We start from the raw sequence: 22,178 nt of genomic DNA, 5'->3' as shown, positions 1-22,178 counted from the left end.
GAAGGCTTGAAGCCGAAACGTCGAGGGCGACTTTCTACTATTGTACAGCACATTTTCCACTTATTCACAATAAAAGAAAAAATAGATCAAGACAATTGAACTTGTGTCCGCTTTTTTTTGGAAACTGTGCAGTGTGCCGGGGTTCACTTTTTTACTTCTTTACATAGTCTACACTTTGGGTCTTGTCTTGTGTGGTAGATCCCTGCTTCTATGGATCTGGTACTTAGCGCCTGCTCTTGTGCAGCTATGATTAGTGCCTCTGTGCTGTCCTGGAGTCCAGCTTTCTCCAGCCATTGGTAGGATTTCTTCATGTCAGCCACCTCCATTATCTGTCTATGGTACATCCCATGCAGCGGCTTGTCTTGCCATGGCACTTCATGTTCTTGTTCTTCCTTCCCAGACTGTTGTTGTTGCTGTCTTAGGCTCTCCCTCAGCATCTCATTTTTGGTGCCATTTTTCTGATGTATTCCTGTATATATATATTCTCAGTAATTTGACAAAAATGTCTAAAAATTAGCAATTTTCAAACTTTGAATGATTTATCCCTTTAATCCAATGAGTCCCACCATACAAAATAGTTTATAAATCACATTTATTTCATGTATGCTTTACATCAGCACCATAATTTTTTATTTATTTATTTTTCAAGGAAATGTACAAAGCTTATTTTTTAGGGACCCATTCAGTTTTGAAGTGACTTTGGGGGCATATATTATGGGCCCCCCCCCCCTCCCAAAAAAAAGTGAAACTGTTTTTAAAAGTGCTATACAGATGTGACTTATATCTGGCCTCGGTAATGTGTATGGCATGCGATAATGTCATGTAATAAACTGGCTTCTACTTCTTTAACAATAGATGTTGCGTTAATTGACTTCTCAGATCATGTATATTAGGAAAACTCAAGATGACCCAAGATAAAAAAAAAAAAGATATATCCAAAAGAGGATGTGCATGTTAGGGTTACGCTTCCTACTATTCTGTTGCAACCGACTTGGAAGTTAATGGTGTAAACTAAGCACTTCACTTGTATTGTGCCTGGCTGTTGCTGTTACAAGGGAAATTTTGATTATGATGCTGGATTTTGGGAATAGAAGAGGATGAACATACTTTTCTGAAATTTCTGGACCACATACTTGGCACATGTAATAGAGCATTTACACTATTATATTGGCATCAATATCAGCAACTGCAGGAATTTAAAGTGTTTGTCTGGGACTTTTACATTTACGGCCTATCCTGAGGATAGGTCATAAATATCTGATCTATGGGGAATTGACACCTGGCTTCCCTACCAATGAACTGGTCCCACTGCTGGTGGCTGTCAAATGTGATTAGTTCCGGAGCAGCACAGCAGAGCTCTGTCATCTACATTATGACCACCACTGGGTATTGCACGTCTGCCACCTATTGTAAACAATAGGGGTGGATGTGCACCTAAATATAGATGATTGATTCTAGCATCGGGATACAACATTCAATTTATTTAACCTTAGAACGCGCAACCATAGAAATCTACCATAGAAAACAAGTAACCTAGCAGGCCTGCGAGGCCCCAGGTATGCGTTCTAGGGTTAAAAGTACATAAAAATTCAAGGTGCACAAAGACAGAAGATGTGAGCTAGGAATCAGCAGCGATGCCTTGCCTAATTCTTCTGTCTTTGTGCACACAGGTATTGGTAACGGGGTTCCCTTTGGTTCGTATAATCAGAGCTGCCACTAGGAATTTCAGGCCCCCATACTGGCAAAATTTTCGAGCCCCTTTGAGACTCTGCCCAGGCTCCACCCCAGGTCCACCTCCACCCCCACCACTTAAACCTTCCACAGTCTGTCCGCCACTCTTGGAAAAACATATATGCACAAACAGTCATGGCCAAAAGTGTTAGCACCCGTGAAGTTGTTCCAGAAAATTAAGTATTTCCCTCAGAAAATTAATAATACACCCTTTACACCACCCCTCTCCGTAATACACCCTCTACACCGCCCCTCTCCCTAACACTCCTTCTACACTGCCCCTCTCTATAATATCTCTCCCACACTGACCCTTTGAATAATATTCCCTCACGCACTATGCCCCTCTGTATCTCTGTCCCACACACTGCCTCTATGTATAACATCCGTCACATACACTGCCCCTCTCCATAACACACCTTCTGCACCACACCACCTTTTTCCATTATACACCCTCTACAATGCCCTTTTCCTAAATACACCTTCTATACCTCCTCGCTCTATAATACACCTTCACCGCCTCTCTCCATAATATCTCTCCCACACTTGCCCCTATTTATAATATCACCCCACATACTCTGCCCCTCTCTTTCTCTCCCATACACACTACCTCTCCATATAATCTCCACCACACACTGCCCCTCTGTATACTATCCCCCCTCACAAGCTGCCCCTCTTTTTAATATCCTCCCACACACACTACCCCTCTGTATATCGCCCCCCACACACTACCTCCCTGTATACTATCCAGCCCCTCCCCACACACACACACACACACACACACTCTGACACAATGCCCCTCTGTATAATATCCTCCTGGTGTAGATGTCCCCTTCCTGGGCTCCTCCTGGTATATTTGTGTGACGCAAAAAGAAAAAAAAACATTTTAATTACTTACCCCCTGGCTCCCAAGTTGCGCGGTGTCCTCTCTGAGCCGCAATGCATTTCAGCTGGATGTGTGCCCTCCGATGCAGATCCATCTGAAGCAAGGCAGTTACTGGGGTCGGTGGGCCACCCCACCACTTCCTGCGATGTCCCGCTCCTGTGGTCAATTCATGAAGCGCTTGCCTTTCCCCACCGGCTGCCGCATCCTCACCACCTCCGCGGCTCTGCTACTTTGCATGTGATACCCCTTCGCATGCAAATTAGCCATGCGTAGTGGCCGGACCCCTCTGTTGAAGCTGTGACTTTTCACCAGGCCCCTTACACCAGTCATGGTTGTCATGCTCTGATGGTGTCCCTGAGTATAATACTTACTGGTCGCTGTCTTCTGCTGTTCTAGCGCTGCTCTGGTCCACTTCTGCACTGAGTGACCACAGTTGTGACCTGCCTGTTTATTGCAGTGGTCACTGTGTGGACCGGAAGTCACTTCTCAATTTAAACCAATGAGACTCAGAACAAGGCTCTTATAGATTTTTATATTAAGAGCAATAGTAAAGACTAGCAGTAAATTCTGGCTAGTTAGTGCTGCTGTCTTAAGATGTCAGAAATGGACGGAAGCGGGACCCGAACCTCTAGAAGGCAGTCACTGTTAAGAATTTTACTACACACAGGGAATATACTTGTATCTATCTGGTAGTGAAATTTAAACAAATACTCAGAGTATTATTTTAAATTGAGAAATCACATGATCATGCCAGTCGTTTTTTGCGGTGTTTTTCGGGTGCGTTTTTGCTTAGAAAACTGCATGAATGTGACATGTACAGGAAGAGGATTCCTTCTGTCAGTAAACACAGAAGCGTGAATCCTCCCGGTGCCGCCACCGCTGCTTCAATCTTCCGTGCGGCGCCATGTCAGCTCCCGTGCGGCGCCATGGCCGGGCGGAAGGTGGAAGCAGCTGAGAAAACAAAAGTGAACAGTAGGAAAAAAAATGTCATGCTCACCTGTCTGCAGACTCCCGATGCCATGTCCGCTCCCAGCTCCTCTCCCGGTACCTCCGCTCCGGCTGTGTGCCGTCTCCCCGGGCACGTCGGATGGCTGCAGGACCTGGCGGTGGATCACCTGATGCTGTCAACTGATGCATCAGCTGATCGTAAGTCTCGCTAGTGGAGAATGAAGAACATTTTGAAGAAGGAAATGACATCATTTTTTTTTTCAACAATCTTTAATGGCATTGTTCACTAATGGAAAAAACGCAGTGAGCAAAAACGCAGCAAAAAATGCACCAAACCGCGGTAAAAATGCACGTGTTTTTGCTGCGGGTGCGTTTTTGTGCGTTTTTGCCGCAAAAAAAACGCACAAACGCAGCGTAAAAAAAAAGCAGTGTGTGAACCTAGCCTTATTCAGTCCATTCTGAAAAGACGACAATAGAAAAGTGACATAAATGTATTCCTTATTTTTGTGTGTATGAGACTTGGAAAGAAATGTCTCGCCATGGACAGGCAGTTTACTATTAAAGTCAGCTGATTACCCGTCATCTTGCTCTGTACTACCTGATTATGCTGGGGGAAGCCAAGGCACTTGGTGGCTTTTCCAGGCTAAGCCTAGCATTGCTTGTCGGCCATTTAACAGAGCGGGGCTTGGTTCTGGCTCATGACATGTCTGTATACTGTCGTTTAGTTATTCTAATATGTCACAATTAAAATGAATGTCTGCAGCTTAGCTCAAAAATAGTCTAAGATTCAGAAGGTATGTAAATAAGGCAGATTAGTAGGAAAGACCAATTATGCAGATGATGATGATCCTTTTATTTAGAAAATGAAATGATGGGATTATAAGTATTGTGTATAATTATTTTTCTCATTGTACTTTACAGTCCTTACGGAAAGTTGGCCAGGACTCAACTGTCCTTCTCATCTGCATAACCGTGTTTTTATCTTACCTGCCTGAGGCTGGTCAATACTCAAGCTTTTTTCTCTACCTGCGGCAGGTAAGAGTAATGCCTGACAAAAATGACATTTACTTTGATCGTGGAAAAATTATAGCTCCTATAATGATGCTGTTTCAGGCGTAGGCCTGAGTAAAAAATGTTCTCTTTTCTGCATTTGTTACCAAGGATTTCAGTGTTTGATAAAACAGAACATGTTAATAGTAATTCTTCTCAATTGTATAGGTGATCGGATTCACATCAGAAACGGTGGCTACATTTATTGGTGTTGTAGGAATTTTGTCAATTTTGGCTCAGGTGAGTGACGCGTATTCATGTTATATATTTTTTTTTAATTATTATTATTTCCTATTGGCAAAAAGTGACATGGCAAAATGCCATGCAACTGTGCTTACCAAGATTAGCCAGTTAGTTGTCTTTAAAATGCGTTATTTTTGGCATGCGTTGTCTAACATTAGTTGTCTTTGTTCCTTTTTATACAGACTGTAGTTTTAGGAGTTCTTATGAGATCAATTGGCAATAAGAATACTATACTACTAGGTCTTGGCTTTCAGATACTGCAGCTGGCTTGGTATGGCTTTGGATCTCAGCAATGGTAAGAGGTAGCTTTGACCTACTAAAGTACAATTTTGAGTATTAGCTTGGTCATATTTGCAGTCCTGTGGTATTTATTTTTCTTCGTACCAGCACCGAGTAGCTGTAATCCTTGCTGTCTTCTAGGTTTATGTCTCCAGAGGGAATCAGTGCTGTAGAATATAATCAGTAATAAAACTAATCTAGAAAACCATTACATTGCACAATCCTGTCCTACAATATTTTTTTTGCTTACATGAAAATACACAGATTAAAATTTGCTTGAAACTCAACACTGTTATGAGCTTTAAATCACTATTCCCACTCGGCTTTTTCATTTCTACATTTTTCGCTACCTTTTAAGGATCCAAAGATTTTTTTTTTTCCATCAGTCTCCATACACAATGCTTTGTGTACATACTTCTTAGAAGCAATTCAGCGCATGCATCCATGCAATAGGTATTTGTAGTGTGATATGTTGAAATGGATCTGTCAACAGCTTTCCCAGCACAAAATGCATGTATTATTAAATCCTTTTATAACTACCGTATTTTTCGGACTATAAGACGCACCGGACCATAAGACGCACCCTGGTTTTAGAGAGGGAAAATGGGAAAATAAAATTTTAAGCAAAAAATATGGTAATGACACACTGTTATGGGGCGAGGATCTGCTGCTGACACTATTATGGGGGTAGTGTCCCCAAATTCTCTACTAAGGTACCCCATCCTGGTAATGATCCTCTTGCTGTGAGTGTGTGTGTGTGTGTGTGTGTGTGTATGTATGTATGTGTGTGTATATATAATATATATTGTACCTCATCCTGGTATGTGCTCCCATCCTGCTCATATACCCCCATCATCCTGCTATATGCCTTCATTCTGCTCATATACCCCCATCCTGCTATATGTCCGGCATCCTGTGGCACACAAAAATAAACAAACGTTTACACTCACCTTTCCTTGCTCCACGCAGCATGGCTCCTCCTCCCGTCTGTGCCGGCAGCGCTGTGTGGAGCCGGCCACTGTCCCTGCAGCATCGTGATGTCCTCCTGTCTGTGCCGGCGGCGCGGCTGTGTGGACACGTGCGCACAGCGATGACGTCATCGCTGTGAGCACAGCTAGTCTCCACACCGTGTGGCCGGCAGACAGGAGGAGATCGTGAGGCTGCAGGGGAACGGTGAGTTATACTGATTCACTGCACCCCGCGCTGCTGATGATGCACGGGGAGCAGTGAATACAGCTGCACATGATCACTCCAGGCTGTAGTTGCCAGGGGTGATCATGCGGGCAGGCTGTTTAATATGCGCGCATCCCCCGCCCACCTGTCTTCGCCGGCTTCAACGCTGAGAGATGGGCGGGAGGATGGGCGTGTATATGTAATGAGCGGGCCCACGTGGTCACGGCAGGCGCTGCTGCAGCCTGCTCATGCCCCGATGACCCGCTTCACTGCAGCACCCTCATTTTCCGCAGCCCTATATTCAGACCATAAGACGCACCCCCCCACTTTCCCCCAACACTTGGGGGGGGGGGGGGGAGTGCATCTTATAGTCCGAAAAATACGGTAATAAGACACTTGTATTTACTTTGAAAATCTATGTTCAGTCTTGATATTAAGATAAGCATGTTATGAATCCAGCTGAAAAGTACGGTAAGAGCTCATGAGTCCAACTGTATTCATTCTCCTCCCACCTGACCAACAGCTGCTGCTTGTACTGAGCAGTGTGAGATCTCAGCAGGGAGGAGTGATGCTGAGAAGCTGTCAATAAGGCTAGGTGGGCAGAAAATGAGAAATTTTCATAATGCATTTTAAAATTCTGACCATGAATTTTAAAATTTATATTCATTCTCATCAGGTCTAAGAGATTTCTGTATTAGGCTAAGTTTACACAGGGCATCTTTTTATTGCGTTTTTGGTGCGTTTTTCAGGTCACAAAGATGCACCAAAATACATGCATTTCCTTCCCCAAAGCAAAGGTTGAGATTTCTATTTTGCACATTTTTTTTTGGCTGCATCTTGGCTGCGTTTTTCAAGATGCAGCATGTCAATTCTTTTTGCGTTTTTACCGCGTTTTTGAGACTTTCCAGTCAATAGATTTGACTTAAAAAAAACGCATTGGGCAAAATGCGGTAAAAACACATTGCGTTTTTTGCCGCGGTGCATTTTAAGATGCACTCAAGATGCACTCAAGATGCACTGACAAAAAAAGATGCCGCATGTGAACATAGCCTTTAATGTATGTCGTTTGTAGTGTGAAATTTGTTAACAAATAAGCTCATACATATTTTTACCCCCTTTATAATAAGTAGATTATGATTGTTCTGCTTTTGTTCCTACTTATTGGAAAGGTCCATTAACAATTGTCACATCACAAAGTTTCATTCAGCTTGAGTGGGCCCCAGTGATCGTGTAGGATTTACCTTTTGCTCTGTCTCCTAGGATGATGTGGGCTGCTGGTGCAGTAGCTGCAATGTCAAGTATTACCTTTCCTGCAATCAGTGCAGTGGTGTCTCGCAATGCGGATCCCGACCAGCAAGGTGAATTATACACACACAGCTTATATATTTAACCAATTATGTGACATTACACAAAGTATTGTAAAAGATAAACTCTGGAGGGCATTCTTGCATATACATGAGCAAAATGAATATTGTGCCTTTGTTGCAGGTGTTGTACAAGGAATGGTAACTGGAATTCGTGGCTTGTGTAATGGCCTGGGACCAGCTTTGTATGGTTTTGTCTTTTACTTGTTCCACGTGGAGTTGAATGAAATTACTGATGAGGAGCCTTCTGACAAGGTCCTGAAGCCCAATATGGTAAATCCTTCTGATGAGGTGAGCTCCTTATTTACAAAACCTATTTGGCAGACAGATGGACATTGTTGCTCTATTTAATATTTTGCTGCATTCTGTTCCCAAAAAATGCCCAATGAACATTGGTTTAAAGAGGACCTTTAACCAGTTTGAGCATGAAAAACTGGCCTTGACTTGTAAAGTTTAGGTTATAATTCACAATAAGCTTAACTGTGAGTTACCCAAGATTATTTTTTCTTTCTAGAAGAGTATACTTCCGATCATAAGCAGGCAGCAACATACATGGGAAAGGAAAACACTCCCCACAATAACTTAGAGTGAGTTTCTCAGTGTGAGACATGTATTGACAGGCAGTCTGATCGCCTCACTGATCTCACTACAGAACTGTGTGTGATTGCTCTACTGTTGGCGCGTTGTAGAGATGAGTGTGATTACATACACCTTTCAGATCTCCTCTCACTGCATGGGGCAAGGGGCAGTTCAGCATAGCTGACAGCTTTGTGAGAGGAGAGCTGCAGCTCTAGAAGTGTTTCTAATTAAACAAATCTCTGATTTACTGCCCCACGTCCCCACTGACTGCGAAGAGATGAAAGCTGAAAGTGTAATCCCACTCCTTTCTGCTGTACTCCCTCCCTTTGTAATCGCTCTGCAATGAGGTCAGTGAGTAAATTAGACTGTCTGTGATTTCATGTCTCACACATGAGAGCCTGTAAAGCTATTGTAGGGACATTTTGTTTTTTTCCACTGTATGTTGCTGCCTGCTTATGATTGGTCATTGTCATACAGGGTATAAAGTACATGCCCCAAGAAAAAAAAACCCAAAACACTACTAACTCCTAGTTGGACTTATCATATGTTATAACCTAAACCTTAAACGTTTACAGGAAAGGACCTCTTTAATGGGAATCGGTCAGTAAAATTAAGCTCCCAAATCACATATATGGGCAGTCATGTTTCCAAGTAATTTCCATTTTCATTCAACTGCCAATGAGACATCAAATGCTCTGGCAGTGACAAAGCACTTTCCAAGCCTCAGCCTCCCGAGGGTATTTCCCCCACACAACACCAGTGATCAATAGCTCACTTCCTATGTGATGTCAGATGCTAGGCAATGGAATCACACAGTGAGCTGTTAAAGACTTCGGTCCTGGGCTGGTGAAACAGTTTTGGGAGGCAGAGGCATCGGAAGTGATCTTTCTTGCCTGGAGTGCCTATTAATAAAAAATGCAAATTACTCCAGAATGCAGTAACCTATAGAAAATATAGAGTGTCAATGAGTTTACATTTCAAAATCCTGCATGTACATCCTGCATGCGTGATTTGGTTTTACTGACTTTAAGGCTATGTGCCCACGGGAGCTTGTTTCTGCGGATTTTGCCTCGGAAAACCTGCGTATTTTTCGGATTTTCCAGATAAATCCGCAGGTTTTAGCATTTACAGACACTCCCCATGTTATCCTATGGGACATGGGGAGTGCTGTGTCCACGCTGCGGAAACTGCAGCTGCGGAACATGGTGCGGATGTCCCGCAGCCGCACGTAACTGTATGTCAATTATTCCTGCGGCATTACCTGCGGAAATCCCGGCCCTCTGCTATGGAGATAGAGGCCGGGACGTCCGCAGGTAATTCGCATGAAAGTCCGCAGCTATACCGCTGGAATCCCGCAGCTAAAAATAGCTGAGGATGCCAGCGGGCAGCTGCGGGAAACATGCGCTCGTACCTGCGGATACATCCGCAGGTACGAGCTCCCGTGGGCACATAGCCTAAGGAAACTTACTTTAAGGAAATCATAGCCTGACGTCCGTCAATAGCCCATCATTTACATGTTTCTTTTGTATTTTTTGTAATTTAAAGGGTAAAGAAGTTTTTTGCTATTCTATTTCTAATACAGACTGAGGGCAGTTTCTTGAAGGTGTATAAGAAAAATTAGATTCTTGATTTATTCATGTCAGGCATTACTCATTTATTGTCACTTAAGATTCCCCCAATCTGCAGTATGCTAGTTACTAAGTCTGTCATAATGTCTGTTTTTACCTTCTAGATTTGCAGTACAGTTTGAGTCAGGCCAACTTTGTGGCATTTAACGACCACTGGCAGTTCCTTCATAACCCTGTTTATACAGGCCATCCTCACCTCAGATGCATACCGATTTGTAATAGATAGTTTATTGCACATAGGCTGCCATTGTTCTTGGTAGCACAAATCTTGTTTACGCAGCAACGTGTGCTGCCAAGAATGATTACCGTATTTTTCGGACTAAAGGCCCAGTCACACTAAACAACATCGCTGGCAACATCGCTGCTAACGAACAACTTTTGTGACGTAACAGCGATGTTGCTAGTGATGTTGCTGTGTGTGACATCCAGCAACAACCCGGCCCCTGCTGTGAGGTCGTTGGTTGTTGCTGAATGTCCTGGGCCATTTTTTAGTTGTTGCTCTCCCGCTGTGAAGCACACATCGCTGTGTGTGACAGCGACAGAGCAACAACTAAATGTGCAGGCAGCAGGAGCCGGCTTCTGCGGACTCTGGTAACCAATGTAAACATCGGGTAACCAAGAAGCCCTTACCTTGGTTACCCGATATTTACCTTCGTTACCAGCGTCCGCCGCTCTCACGCTGTCAGTGCCGGCTCCTGCTCTGTGCACATGTAGCTGCAGGACACATCGGGTAATTAACCCCATGTGTACTGTAGCTAGGAGAGCAGGGAGCTAGCGCTAAGCAGTGTGCGCGGCTCCCTGCTCTCTGCACATGTAGCTGTAGTACACATTGGGTAATTAACCCCATGTGTACTGTAGCTAGGAGAGCAGGGAGCTAGCGCTAAGCAGTGTGCGCGGCTCCCTGCTCTCTGCACATGTAGCTGCAGTACACATCAGGTAATTAACCCCATGTGTACTGTAGCTAGGAGAGCAGGGAGCAGCGCTAAGCAGTGTGCGCGGCTCCCTGCTCTCTGCACATGTAGCTGCAGTACACATTGGGTAATTAACCGCATGTGTACTGTAGCTAGGAGAGCAGGGAGCCAGCGCTAAGCGGTGTGCGCTGGTAACCAAGGTAAATATCGGGTTGGTTACCCGATATTTACCTTAGTTACCAAGCGCAGCATCGCTTCCACGCAGCGCTGCTGGCTGGGGGCTGGTCACTGGTTGCTGGTGAGCTCACCAGCAACTCGTGTAGCCACGCTCCAGCGATCCCTGCCAGGTCAGGTTGCTGGTGGGATCGCTGGAGCGTCGCAGTGTGACATCTCACCAGTGACCTCCTAGCAACTTACCAGCGATCCCTATCAGGTTGGATCGTTGTTGGGATCGCTGGTAAGTTGTTTAGTGTGACTTGGCCTTAAGACACTCCTTACGATAAGACACACCCCAGGTTTAGACAGCTGAAGATGGGAAAAACATTTTTTTCCTATTAATTAAAACTTACCTGGTTGTGTAAATTGTATGGGTCATTATCACAAGTTTTAATGTATGCTACATGAACATTTACCCCTACAAACATACACATAGCACTGCTAAATATACACACTCCCACAAACACACACACTATGGTTTACCACATCTTGCAATTCCTGATTAGATGTAAACAGAGGCTGCAGGAGGTTAACAGCTGAAGGAACATCTACTCGATTAATTCAAGGACCTTTTAGGTCGTGATCAGTTACATGACCTGAAAGGTCTTTGAGTTGTTTGGTTTCAAGGTCCTTCAGCTGCTCAGTTTGTGCAGCTTCTGTTTAGATCTCAGTAACTTCTTCTCCTGCTCTGCCCCTATCCCATAGATCAGTGTAGAGCAGGAGAAGATAGCAGTTCTCTCTGTGACCAGGAAGGACGTGGTGCCATTGTTCTCCTCCATCACAGGAAGCTGCCTCTGGACTGTAAGACACACACACACACACACACACACACACACACACACTTTTTAGCAGGAGTTTCCTTGTTAAAAATGTGTCTTCTTGTTAGAAAATACTTAATCTTTTGTGCAAAGAAGAAGAATATTTCACCAAAGGAACAAGCATTTCTGCTCATTCTTTGAATGATCATCAGCCTGTTTAGATTGCAGGTCCCTAAAAACACTTGTTCACAATAAGCTTGCAGCCTAAATGGATCTTTAGGGATATGGAGATATAAAGGCCATTTAACATTGTTTTCTCTTTATCTCCACCACAGAGAAGCATCATCCCTGGCCCGCCTTTTCTATTCGGGGCTTGCTCTGTATTGTTGTCCTTACTTGTGGCACTCTTCATCCCAGAGCACACCAGCCTTACACTGCGCTCTGGTGCTCATAAGAAGCACAGCAATGGTGCTCAAAGCCATGCACTTCTACCTCCTGCCCACCTCCCTGAGGGCAAGGAACCACTCCTTGATGATAGTAACGTATGACCCAAGGACTTTATATGGGCACCCAAGTGAGAAGACTGTTAACATCAAAGATTGCTCCATGATTGTAGAAGAAACTTTGGCCACAACAGCACAAGGAAGAAAGGACCAAATGACTGGAAACTTTGTAATGTCTAACTAAAGAAAGAGAAAATGTTGTTACAGATGTGCCACTAAAACAGAATAGTGAGTTACTGAGCTGCATCTGACTGTTAGAAGTGCGTGGCCAAGAAAAGTATAAATGATTAGTTCATCTGTTATGTGTTGACCTGTGGAAGTTGGGTATGTTGTAATGGAGACTGGCTAAGTGAGAAGTTATCAGAAAATGACTTGCCAAATCTAAGAGGTGGAGCTGCAGGAAGTTCTGCCTCAGTGTGGTTACAGATGAAAAGCCCTGAGCATTGTGGCAAAATGACACCATTTTATTGTTATTTCTCACTACGGTTGAGTGAAGTAAGGGTACACAATGGCCATTTTTGTATTTTCTGTTGTCTTAGAGATTTTTTTATTTTATTAACCTTGCTTTCCAAAACTTTTCAAGTGCCACAGTGCAGCTCAAGGGGGCTGTGTCAGATGAAGAGCTCTTATACTGGTCTGACAGACCAGCCTCTTTATAAACAGAAAATGTTTTTTTTTCCTTTCCCAAACAAATTTCTTGTACTTGTTATTACAGTTCTTAGGTTTGGAGGCCAATTATCTACATACATAATATTTAGTGAAGCAATGTGATCACTAAGTTGCATCTTGTGTTTTAAACTTGTGATTTAGTTTTGCTCAGACAACTGGCAAAAAAACCTCCAGTTGTTTTTTAAAGTGGTTTTGTTACTAGTTTTCAGAGAACAAACTGTATGCATAGATCTTAGACCTCATGAGGGTGGTTTACTTTTAACATCTGTTCAAATAGAGGAAAAATTCCATTCCTAAGATGAGCATTGTATGAGTTCAGTTAAAGCTGGACTCCTAAAATACATAATTTTAAGATCCAACTAGAAAATGTTTAAAAAAGGATTATTTTGCTATTCTGAAGTATGTACACCAGCCTTATTAGGACTAGGAAATATATTTAATCAGCTGTGCAGCCAGTATTTTAAAATCTGGTGACAGATTCCCTTTACAGGTAAGCTACCATCAAGACAATGATTAAATTAATTAATTAAATTAGGTTTTTATGTTATATATATTTTTTATTTTAGCATATTTTTTTAACATATCAAAATCTGCAATTAAAATAAAAAATAGAATTCTTGCAATGTTCACACTGCCTACTGGGGCATTTTAGACTAACTTCCTATTGTTTCAGGAAACAACATATGTACATAGAAACATAAGTCAGATCCCAACCCTACCTTTTGTATTGAAATTTCTAATTTCCTTGTGTATAGGTCATTGTGAAGAAGAAAGGAGAAGAGTCTGGTGTGATGCTGTTTCACCTATTATAATAGGTGAATCATGTGTTATCTGTCATTGTAATGCTGCTTCTGGAGAAGAGCGCAAAAATGTTATGAAAGAATATTAAATAGGGGCCTAAAATAAACCCAGTGTCCAGTGTAAAAATTGCAAGATTATGTTTTGTTTTTTGAATAAATATTGCAAAACTAAAGAGAAAAATAAAACCTTGCTAAGTTGTAATAAAATACATGTAACACAACAGCTTGACTGAAACAATATGCCATTAAGCCATCACTGAAATTGTTTTATATGATGACATTTGATGGATCTGCCTCATTTAGTCAGACAGCCCCATTATGCCTTTTTTCCTTTAGTTGGCAGAGTGTTGTTTTTGAACTCCATTGGCAAAGCTAGCTTGTTTGGCATTTTCACACTCCAGGGACTTTCTCAGCCACTTCTACAATCTTTTCTCCTCTGGATTTTCCCATAAATTTAAAGAAGATTCTAAGCCCTTGGATATTTTGTGTTTCCTAGAGGAAATGGTATGCAGACATGAAGACCTTTCTGATAAAAATGTACTGTGCAATTCATACTTAAATAGAAAACTAGAAAACTGCTAATGTTGCTGAAAAAAGGAACACTCTGTAACCCCGGCAGTAGTCTGCACATGTAATACACACAAGCACAAATTTTCACTCTTAGTAACCTTCTCTTCCAGAAAGTCTTATACTAAGACTTCTTTTATGACTGTTTTTTTGTAAATAAACGTAATCCCTGGATAATCTGAAGTTCTGCAACTTTTTAATGAACTCTGTATTTCAGCTCCTTGCCATCACGGTCAATGAATGAAAAGATATTCTCTTTAAGAAGTATATTCTACAATTATACAAATCTAAAACCTAAGACTAGGTGGCCCCTAGAGTATAAAGCCAAAGTCATTATATAGGGGGAATACCCAAAAGTACCACAGAACCACAATATAAATATTTTATTAGAATAAATTACAAAAGGGGGTGAAGCAACAAGGACAAGTGGGAGTGGCTTAGATGGAAAATGCCACCCGGAGGGAACAGAATAAAACACACACCGACCAAGCCTCCCTAGTGACACCCAGTATATAGTTAAAGGTTATCAGCATATAAATAACCAGACAGGATAAAAAAAACTGGTCAGTGACACAGACTGAACTATTTTAAAGGCACACACAAATAACACAATGTGAGGGTACCGATTTGTACCTGCTGTGTACACATGACAAGCAGGCACTAACACGAACAAACCCCCATAGAGCAGCACTGTTCCAGTGCCACACAGTGTGATAGTGTGGAACAATAATAAGTCAACAAACTGCATGTGCACTGGAACAAGATATAAAAAAGGGACCTGCTACAGGGGAAATATAAGATACAAACGGGCTACTAGACCCTACATTACCTTGAGTCATGCTGTAGGTACACAAAAACCTGGGGCTTCGTCAGGAGGCGTGGCTATACATGGAGGGGAAGGTTTAAATATCCCCTGGCAGAGTCCGGAATAAGTAGTAGGACAAATTGGCATGCTCGGCGCCATATTGTCCTGCCCCACCCCCCCACCCCTCCACGCGGCAGCAGCTCGCCGGTGATTATGGGAAGGAAGACATGCGTCATCCCCCCCCCAATCACCACGGCAACGTCACAACAGCCATAGCGAGCAGAAGGCGGCGCATCTGTGACCGGGGAAGAGATAACATTGAGTGAGTAGAACTATCACTAATAAGCCACATATGGTGTATATATAACAGATCCTGCCCTCACAGTTATAAAGACATTCAGTAACCACAAGAATATAGAATGTTACATTGATACACAAGCATAAATTATGCAAATATATACAGCATAATTGTTCGGCAGCACAGAATATAAGAGTACACCACATGTCAATCCAGCACTCAAAGATTATCAGTATAGAAATATAAGATGACATCACTATCAGCATAAACAAATACAGTTTAATGACACATGTTGAAATATAACAGATGATAACACATGCCGCCAAATCCATAGCCAAAGAGTGGTGGAACTTGTCTAGGATTGATGGGCGACTCTGTAAAACCAATTAGATGTAAATTACAAATCAGAAAAGGACTACAGACACAATCCCAAAGGGTACCTAAAATAATGCCAGGAAGAATTAAAACCAGAATAAAATCAATCAAAGGAAAATAATTCCTCGTATGTACAGGATCATAACTACAAAAAGGACTTAAAACTAACCGCTTCATTGAGGCCCCGAGGAGAGATGGTAACCAAAATAACCATCCAACGGGTCTCTTTCTAGAGGACTTTGTGTTTAATATCGCCTCCCCTATTACCCATATAAACATGATCGATACCCCGAACAGTGAAGCCTTTGGGGTGACTCTCTGATGGTGAAGAAAAAAAGTGTCTGGGTATTGTTTTTAATTTTTCGGGGTCCTCAGACTTACAAGAATTGCGAATATCTCTGACATGTTTCTTGAGTACGAACTCTCAAGGTTCTTGTCGTCATGCCAATTTAGAAGAGATTAAAGGGACACACAGCCCATATACACTACTGCCTCTGTATTACAGGTGATATGATGTAAGATCTCCAAACTTTTGTCACCGTCAGAGTCTGTAAAGTCAAATTTTTTGGGAATATATTTACAAGCAGGGCAGTCGCCACAGGGAAAGGAACCCCATGGCGGACCACGGCTGCCAAAAATAAATTTGCTCTTAGGCGGGATGTAATGGCTGTGCGTCAGTAAATCTCTCAAATTGCGTGACCGCCACCACGTAATAGAGGGTTTCTTTGTTAAGGCCGACCATAGATTCCAATCAGTCAGCAAAACTGACCAGTGTTTGTTCAAGATTTTTGACATACCTAACCAGTTGGCATTGAAGGTAGAAATAAATCTAGTGACATTATCTAACATCTGTTTCCTTGTGGACATACCAGTCAAAAAGGGACTGTCTTGTGGACCCAGAGGCCCTATCAAAACCCCTACGGATATCCTCATGTTTGTAACCTCTCTTCTGTAATCTACATATGAAATAAGATAGAGGATTTCTGAAAGGTGTCTGAAAGAGGTTTCTGAAACGTGTCTTCATCTGAACAAATTCTGGAGGAATTGTCTTGTAGGAATAGATGGCTTGAGTTGAGGAAGATGCGAAGATGAATAATGGAGAAGAGAATTAGTCACCGTTCTTTTACAGTGGATATCAGATCTAAGTGATCCATGCGTAAGTTTGGAAAACGTAATGTCAAAGTCAATGGTATGTTGACTATATTTCCAAGTAAGTCTGATGTTGGAATCATTAGTGTTGAGTTGATGCAGGTAGCTGTCCAGGTGTGATGGGAAGCCCTGCCAGATAAAAAAGCACATCATCTATATAGTGAATCCATGAAATCACATTATTATGCCCAGCGGTGCCAAGGACAGTCTCCCTCTCCCACAGCCCGAGGAACAAATTAGCATAGGAGGGTGCACAAGACGTCCCCATAGCAGTTCCCTGGAACTGTAGAAAGGGGCGGTCCTTAAACATAAAAAAAATTATGACACAGAATAAATTCCAAAAGCTGCAGAATGAGCTCCTTTAAGGCAGGATCGAGATTAGTCATTGCCAAAACATATTTGACTGCAGCAAGGCCCTGGGCATGACAAATAGATGTCAGCCACATGTCATCATCTGACCAGCCACATGTCATCATCAAACACCACTCCATCAAACCTTCTCAAAACATCAGTGCTATCTTTTACAAAGGAAGGCAGAGTTTGCACACAATGCTGTAAGAAAAAGTCAACAAACCAACAAATTGGTTCACAAAGACCCTCAATACCAGAGACAATGGGTCTACCCGGTGGGGTCAAGGGGTCATTGTGAACTTTGGGCAGTCGGTAGAATGTAGGAACCACAGGGTGGTCAGGAAGTAGAGAATCCCGCATTTGAGGTGTAATAGCGGATGATTCCACCCTGTCATCCAAAAGGGTCTTCAAAAGATGTTTAAAGGGGACCAATGGGCAGTTAGGCAATACATCTTGTTACCGTAGACTGCCAAACTGTTTGAAGGCTTACGCCTCATACCTCTGCACCGGCCAGATGACAACATTCCCGCCCTTGTCATCTGGTTTTATTACAACATCTTCCATATTTTGCAGAGGTCTAATAGCCCTTCACTCAGCTCGTGTTAGATTATCAGAGGCAATCCCAGTATGGAGACGCCTGAAATCCTCCTTAACCAGCCGGACGAAGATGTCCACCTGTGGGCAAACTTGAAAAGGCGGGAAGTGTCTAGACTGGTGGTGCAGATGGGTGGGCAAACATGTCTGGGCGCTACCCTTGTGTTCCAAGGTGAGAGATTCCAGATCCCAGAGAGCCTGCAATTCCTCATCCGTAGTAAACATAGTACTGTTTTTAAGAATAAGTTTGAAGACCTTTCTGTTAAAAATGTACTGTGCAATACATACTTACATAGAAAACTGCTAATGTTGCTGAAAAATGGAACACTGTAATCCCGGCAGTAGTCTGCACATGTAATACAAGCACAAATTTTCACTCTTAGTAGCCTTCTCTTCCAGAAAGTCTTATACTAAGACTTCTTTTATCACTGTTTTTTTGTAAATAAACGTAATCCCTGGATAATCCGAAGTTATGCAACTTTTTAATGAACTCTGTATTTCAGCTCCTCGCCATTGCTGTCAATAAATGAAAAGATATTCTCTTTAATGAGTATATTCTACAGTTGTATCCTGTCTCACCAGATTTATTGTATCTAAGCAACATGTTACATAGATCAGGTTCATAATTAATATTGTAATCAGTTTGTATGAAGGCTTTTGCCATGTCATAGTGAACCTCTTTTTTTTTTCTCACTCTGTTCATATGAACCAATATCTTCTATTTATTAGATGGTCCCAGCCGATCCTCCAAAAGGTGTCTGTTTACAGCAACTCCAAACTATCTTACATTAAGAGAAAAATAAATAAACCGCAACTATATTTTTCTCCTATCTTTTGTTAGATTTCCTAGAACCATGTGAAAATAGGAGGGACACGTGGACAAAAATGGCATATAAAACTTATACTTTTAACTAGAGATGAGCGATATTCGAATCGAACCGTTCGCCAATTTAGAATTTGAGTTTTTTTGGGCGGGGTGTGAGTCGTTCGACGAACTCGAACAATTTGCTTTATGTTCGACCGTTTGAGTTACCGTTCGATAACTGTTCGATCACCAAAAGTGTAGCTAGTTACTAGCTGGCTTTTCACTGTAATACTGTCAGTCACTGTTAATAATGATATTATGAAAATTCAGCGTATAGTGTGCGGGGGGGACGGGGTTTAGATCAGTGCTGCTGAGTGCTGAAAGAATGGCGATTGCCATTTTTTTTTTCCTAACCGCAAGTACAGTGGGGCGGGCCAGGCTGTCAGCCATTCACAGACACACACACAGCAAAGTGGATTTTTGCCAGACAAGCAAGGGCATGTGTCATTGACTGTGCATGTCACATGTCCTTGCCCTATAAGACCTGGCCATTTTCCCCATCGCCGCCATTATCTCACTGCTGCGAGTGTGTGACAGTCACCGCGCCCGTTGCTGCTGTGGGCGCTATACAGTGCAATCTACACATCGGTTTAGGGATTAGGGACTACTTTTAATTTCAGCCCTTTTCATGGCTAGATTAGAGCAGTTCATAGCCATTTTTGCTAGGCAGGTCTGTGCCAGCGGTGTGCAAGGGTTTATCACAGCGTCTGTCTAAATCAGCTCAGGCAATTCCTTGGGGCATAGTTTCATTGTCTGGGATAGTCAGTGACGTTCCTCTGCTGACAAGAAAGCTACTCCACCTCTGCTTTCTACACCACCTCTCCATTTCTGCTATGCAAGTTTAACTGCAAAAATTGCAGTGAATTTTTTGGGGCACAGTAAGAGTGTCTGGGATAGACAGTGACGTACCTCAGCTGCCAAGAAAGCTACTCCACCTCTACATTCTACACCACCTCTCCATTTCTGATACGCAATTTTAACTGCAAAAAGTGCAGGCAATTTTTTGGGGCATAGTGTGAGTGTCTGGGATAGTGACGTACCTCAGTTGACAAGAAAGCTACACCCCCTCTGCATTCTACACCATCCATTTCTGCTATGCAATTTTAACTGCAGGTAGTCCAGCCAATCTGTGATGAAGGTGCAGGTGTATTTATAATGTTGCCTTCATCCAAAGGTGGTGCTCTCGATGTCTGAGAGAGCTCAACACCAGCAGCTGTTTCCACTTCCAAAGCAACTGACGACCTGCCAATCACACTGCCTGCGGGTAAAGGGGTGGAAGGTCTGTATCCAAAAGCATGTGTGACTGCTGTGCCCACAGTCACAGAGGAAGAAGAGCACGCGGATGCACTTGATGGGGCAGATGGTTGCCCCGCTCCGCTAGGCCACATTGTAGCACAGTGACCTTCCAACTGCGACTTATGCTTCAGTTAAAGTCGTGTACAGGGTGGGCTCCCCAGTATACAGCAAAACCACGCACCAGGAAAAGAACTCTAGGCAGTTGGGTTGATAAATGATTGTTAACTTTATCAAAACATACAATAACAACCATGCATAAAACAGAAAGAATAGAACAATCTATTCACAAGTCCAAAAGCCTACACCCCTATGCTGCGCCACTCGTAATGGCGATTTATACCCCCTTCTCACCAACCTTTGCCTAACCAAGGGACTATCTAAACAGTTGCCTAAAGCTGGGTTTACACACTGCAACATCGCAAAGGACATCGCTGTAACGTCATCGGTTTTGTGACGTAACAGCGACCTCCCTAAGTCTCTGTTGAGTCGCTGGTGAGCTGTCAAACAGGCAAACCTGGCCAACAACGCAACAGCGATCCGGACCTGCAGAGCGACCTAGCTGGTTGTTGGGGACGTTGATAAGCAGCTTTTTGAAAGGGAAGTTGCTAGCAAAGTCGCTGCAAAGTCTTTCACACACTGAAACTTTGTAGCTATGCATGCTGCACAGCGTGAAACAAAGGACCTAGGAATGGTCCTGAACGATTTGTAGGGATCAGCAACTTCACAGCAGGGGCCAGGTCGCTGATGTGTTTCACACACTGCAACATCGCAAACGACATCGCTATTGCGTCACAAAACCGGTGATGTTACAGCGATGTCCTTTGCGATGTTGCAGTGTGTAAACCCAGCTTAACACCTGCTAATCCCTCTGCGTAGCAGGAGTAATGTGTGTGCGTGTGCGCGCGCGCGAATACGACCTACCAGTGGCGCAGCACAAGAGCTTACAACTTATCTACCTAAACATAGACAAAACCCATTAACCTCCCTGAATACCCTTGTTTGCTGAAGCCTCACAGATAAGGCAGTCACAGCAACACAGTCCTGGAAATCTTGTAAAGCAACAGTCAATGCAAACATGTGTCGTTGCCCCTCTAGGATTTTAAGGCTATGTGCGCACAGTGCGTTTTTCGCGGCGTTTTTGCGCGTTTTTCGGGTGCGTTTTTGGCCTCAAAACTGCAGGACTTTGCTTCCCCAGCAAAGTCTATGAGTTTTCATTTTTGCTGTCCGCACACATCTGTTTTTTTACCTGCGTTTTTGAGTTAAAAAAAAATAATGGACATGTCAGTTCTTTCCTGCATTTTTCTGCGTTTTCCGCCCATGCAATGCATTTGAAAAACGCAGCAAAACGCAGAGATCAAAAACGCAGCAAAACGCAGCATCAAAAAGACGCAGTGTGCGCACATAGCCTAATTGTAACTGACAGAGCAGAGGCAGCAAGTCTTATTGTCTATATAGTCAGCCTAAGCAGAACAGATATGTGTTTTGTTACCAAAACAAAGTGTTGCGTGCACGCAGTCCTGGCTGGGCCCAGCCTACCGTACCCGGGTACTGTGGTGTTCAGTTGCCATAAATACTGACTTGACGATCTTCTCACAGTAATCAGTATAGCCAGCAACGGAAGAATGGCGGTCTCCGGCACAGGATGTTGCTCACAGGCGTTACGGTCCTCCTCACCAAACTCCAACACGAGTCTCCTCACAATCCACCTAAGTGTTTCCTCAGCGGCTCCTTTCTGTTACGCACACCTTTCGCTTTTCCTTCAGCTCACATACAGCACCTCCTCCGGTCTCCAAGTCCACAGCCGAAGACCGTTTTGCTATTGCTATAGTGACCAAACAGTCAAAGGCAGATGCAAAACAGCGGCCCCTTGTGGTTGGTCAGCAACGATGCATACAATGAACGGCAAATAAGGATCTTGTATTCACAGTGGATAAAGGTCATCATTACACTCTCACCCCATCACTTCATATCCATGTGATGGTTCGTGGACAAAGTACTCAAACTAGTGAGTTTTTGGCCTCTACTTACAGATTGGTGACAAATCTTACAGATGACATGAGTTGGGTGATCCTTTGCAATGTCAAAAATGTCCTAGGCAAAGCTTACAGCCCATGCGACCTGCTGAGCCACCACGACTTCTGCT

General features: G+C 43.1%; 1 protein-coding gene across 1 annotated transcript in view; it reads left to right on the top strand.

Moving 5' to 3' along the window:
• Positions 1-14,479, top strand: part of LOC142317024 (hippocampus abundant transcript 1 protein-like) — a 118,314-nt gene extending 103,835 nt beyond the window's left edge. The window contains exons 7-12 of the mRNA XM_075352912.1: positions 4,484-4,597; positions 4,781-4,852; positions 5,038-5,150; positions 7,568-7,665; positions 7,796-7,962; positions 12,099-14,479. Coding sequence (XP_075209027.1) covers positions 4,484-4,597; positions 4,781-4,852; positions 5,038-5,150; positions 7,568-7,665; positions 7,796-7,962; positions 12,099-12,311 — 777 coding nt within the window. The 3' untranslated portion in view covers positions 12,312-14,479. The remainder of the gene's footprint in view (positions 1-4,483; positions 4,598-4,780; positions 4,853-5,037; positions 5,151-7,567; positions 7,666-7,795; positions 7,963-12,098) is intronic.
• The last annotated feature ends 7,699 nt before the right edge of the window (positions 14,480-22,178 follow it).

Source organism: Anomaloglossus baeobatrachus, chromosome 1 (genome assembly GCF_048569485.1).
Source record: "Anomaloglossus baeobatrachus isolate aAnoBae1 chromosome 1, aAnoBae1.hap1, whole genome shotgun sequence".
NCBI classification, from domain to species: Eukaryota; Metazoa; Chordata; class Amphibia; order Anura; family Aromobatidae; genus Anomaloglossus; species Anomaloglossus baeobatrachus.
This window is presented reverse-complemented; position numbering and strand designations above follow the sequence as displayed.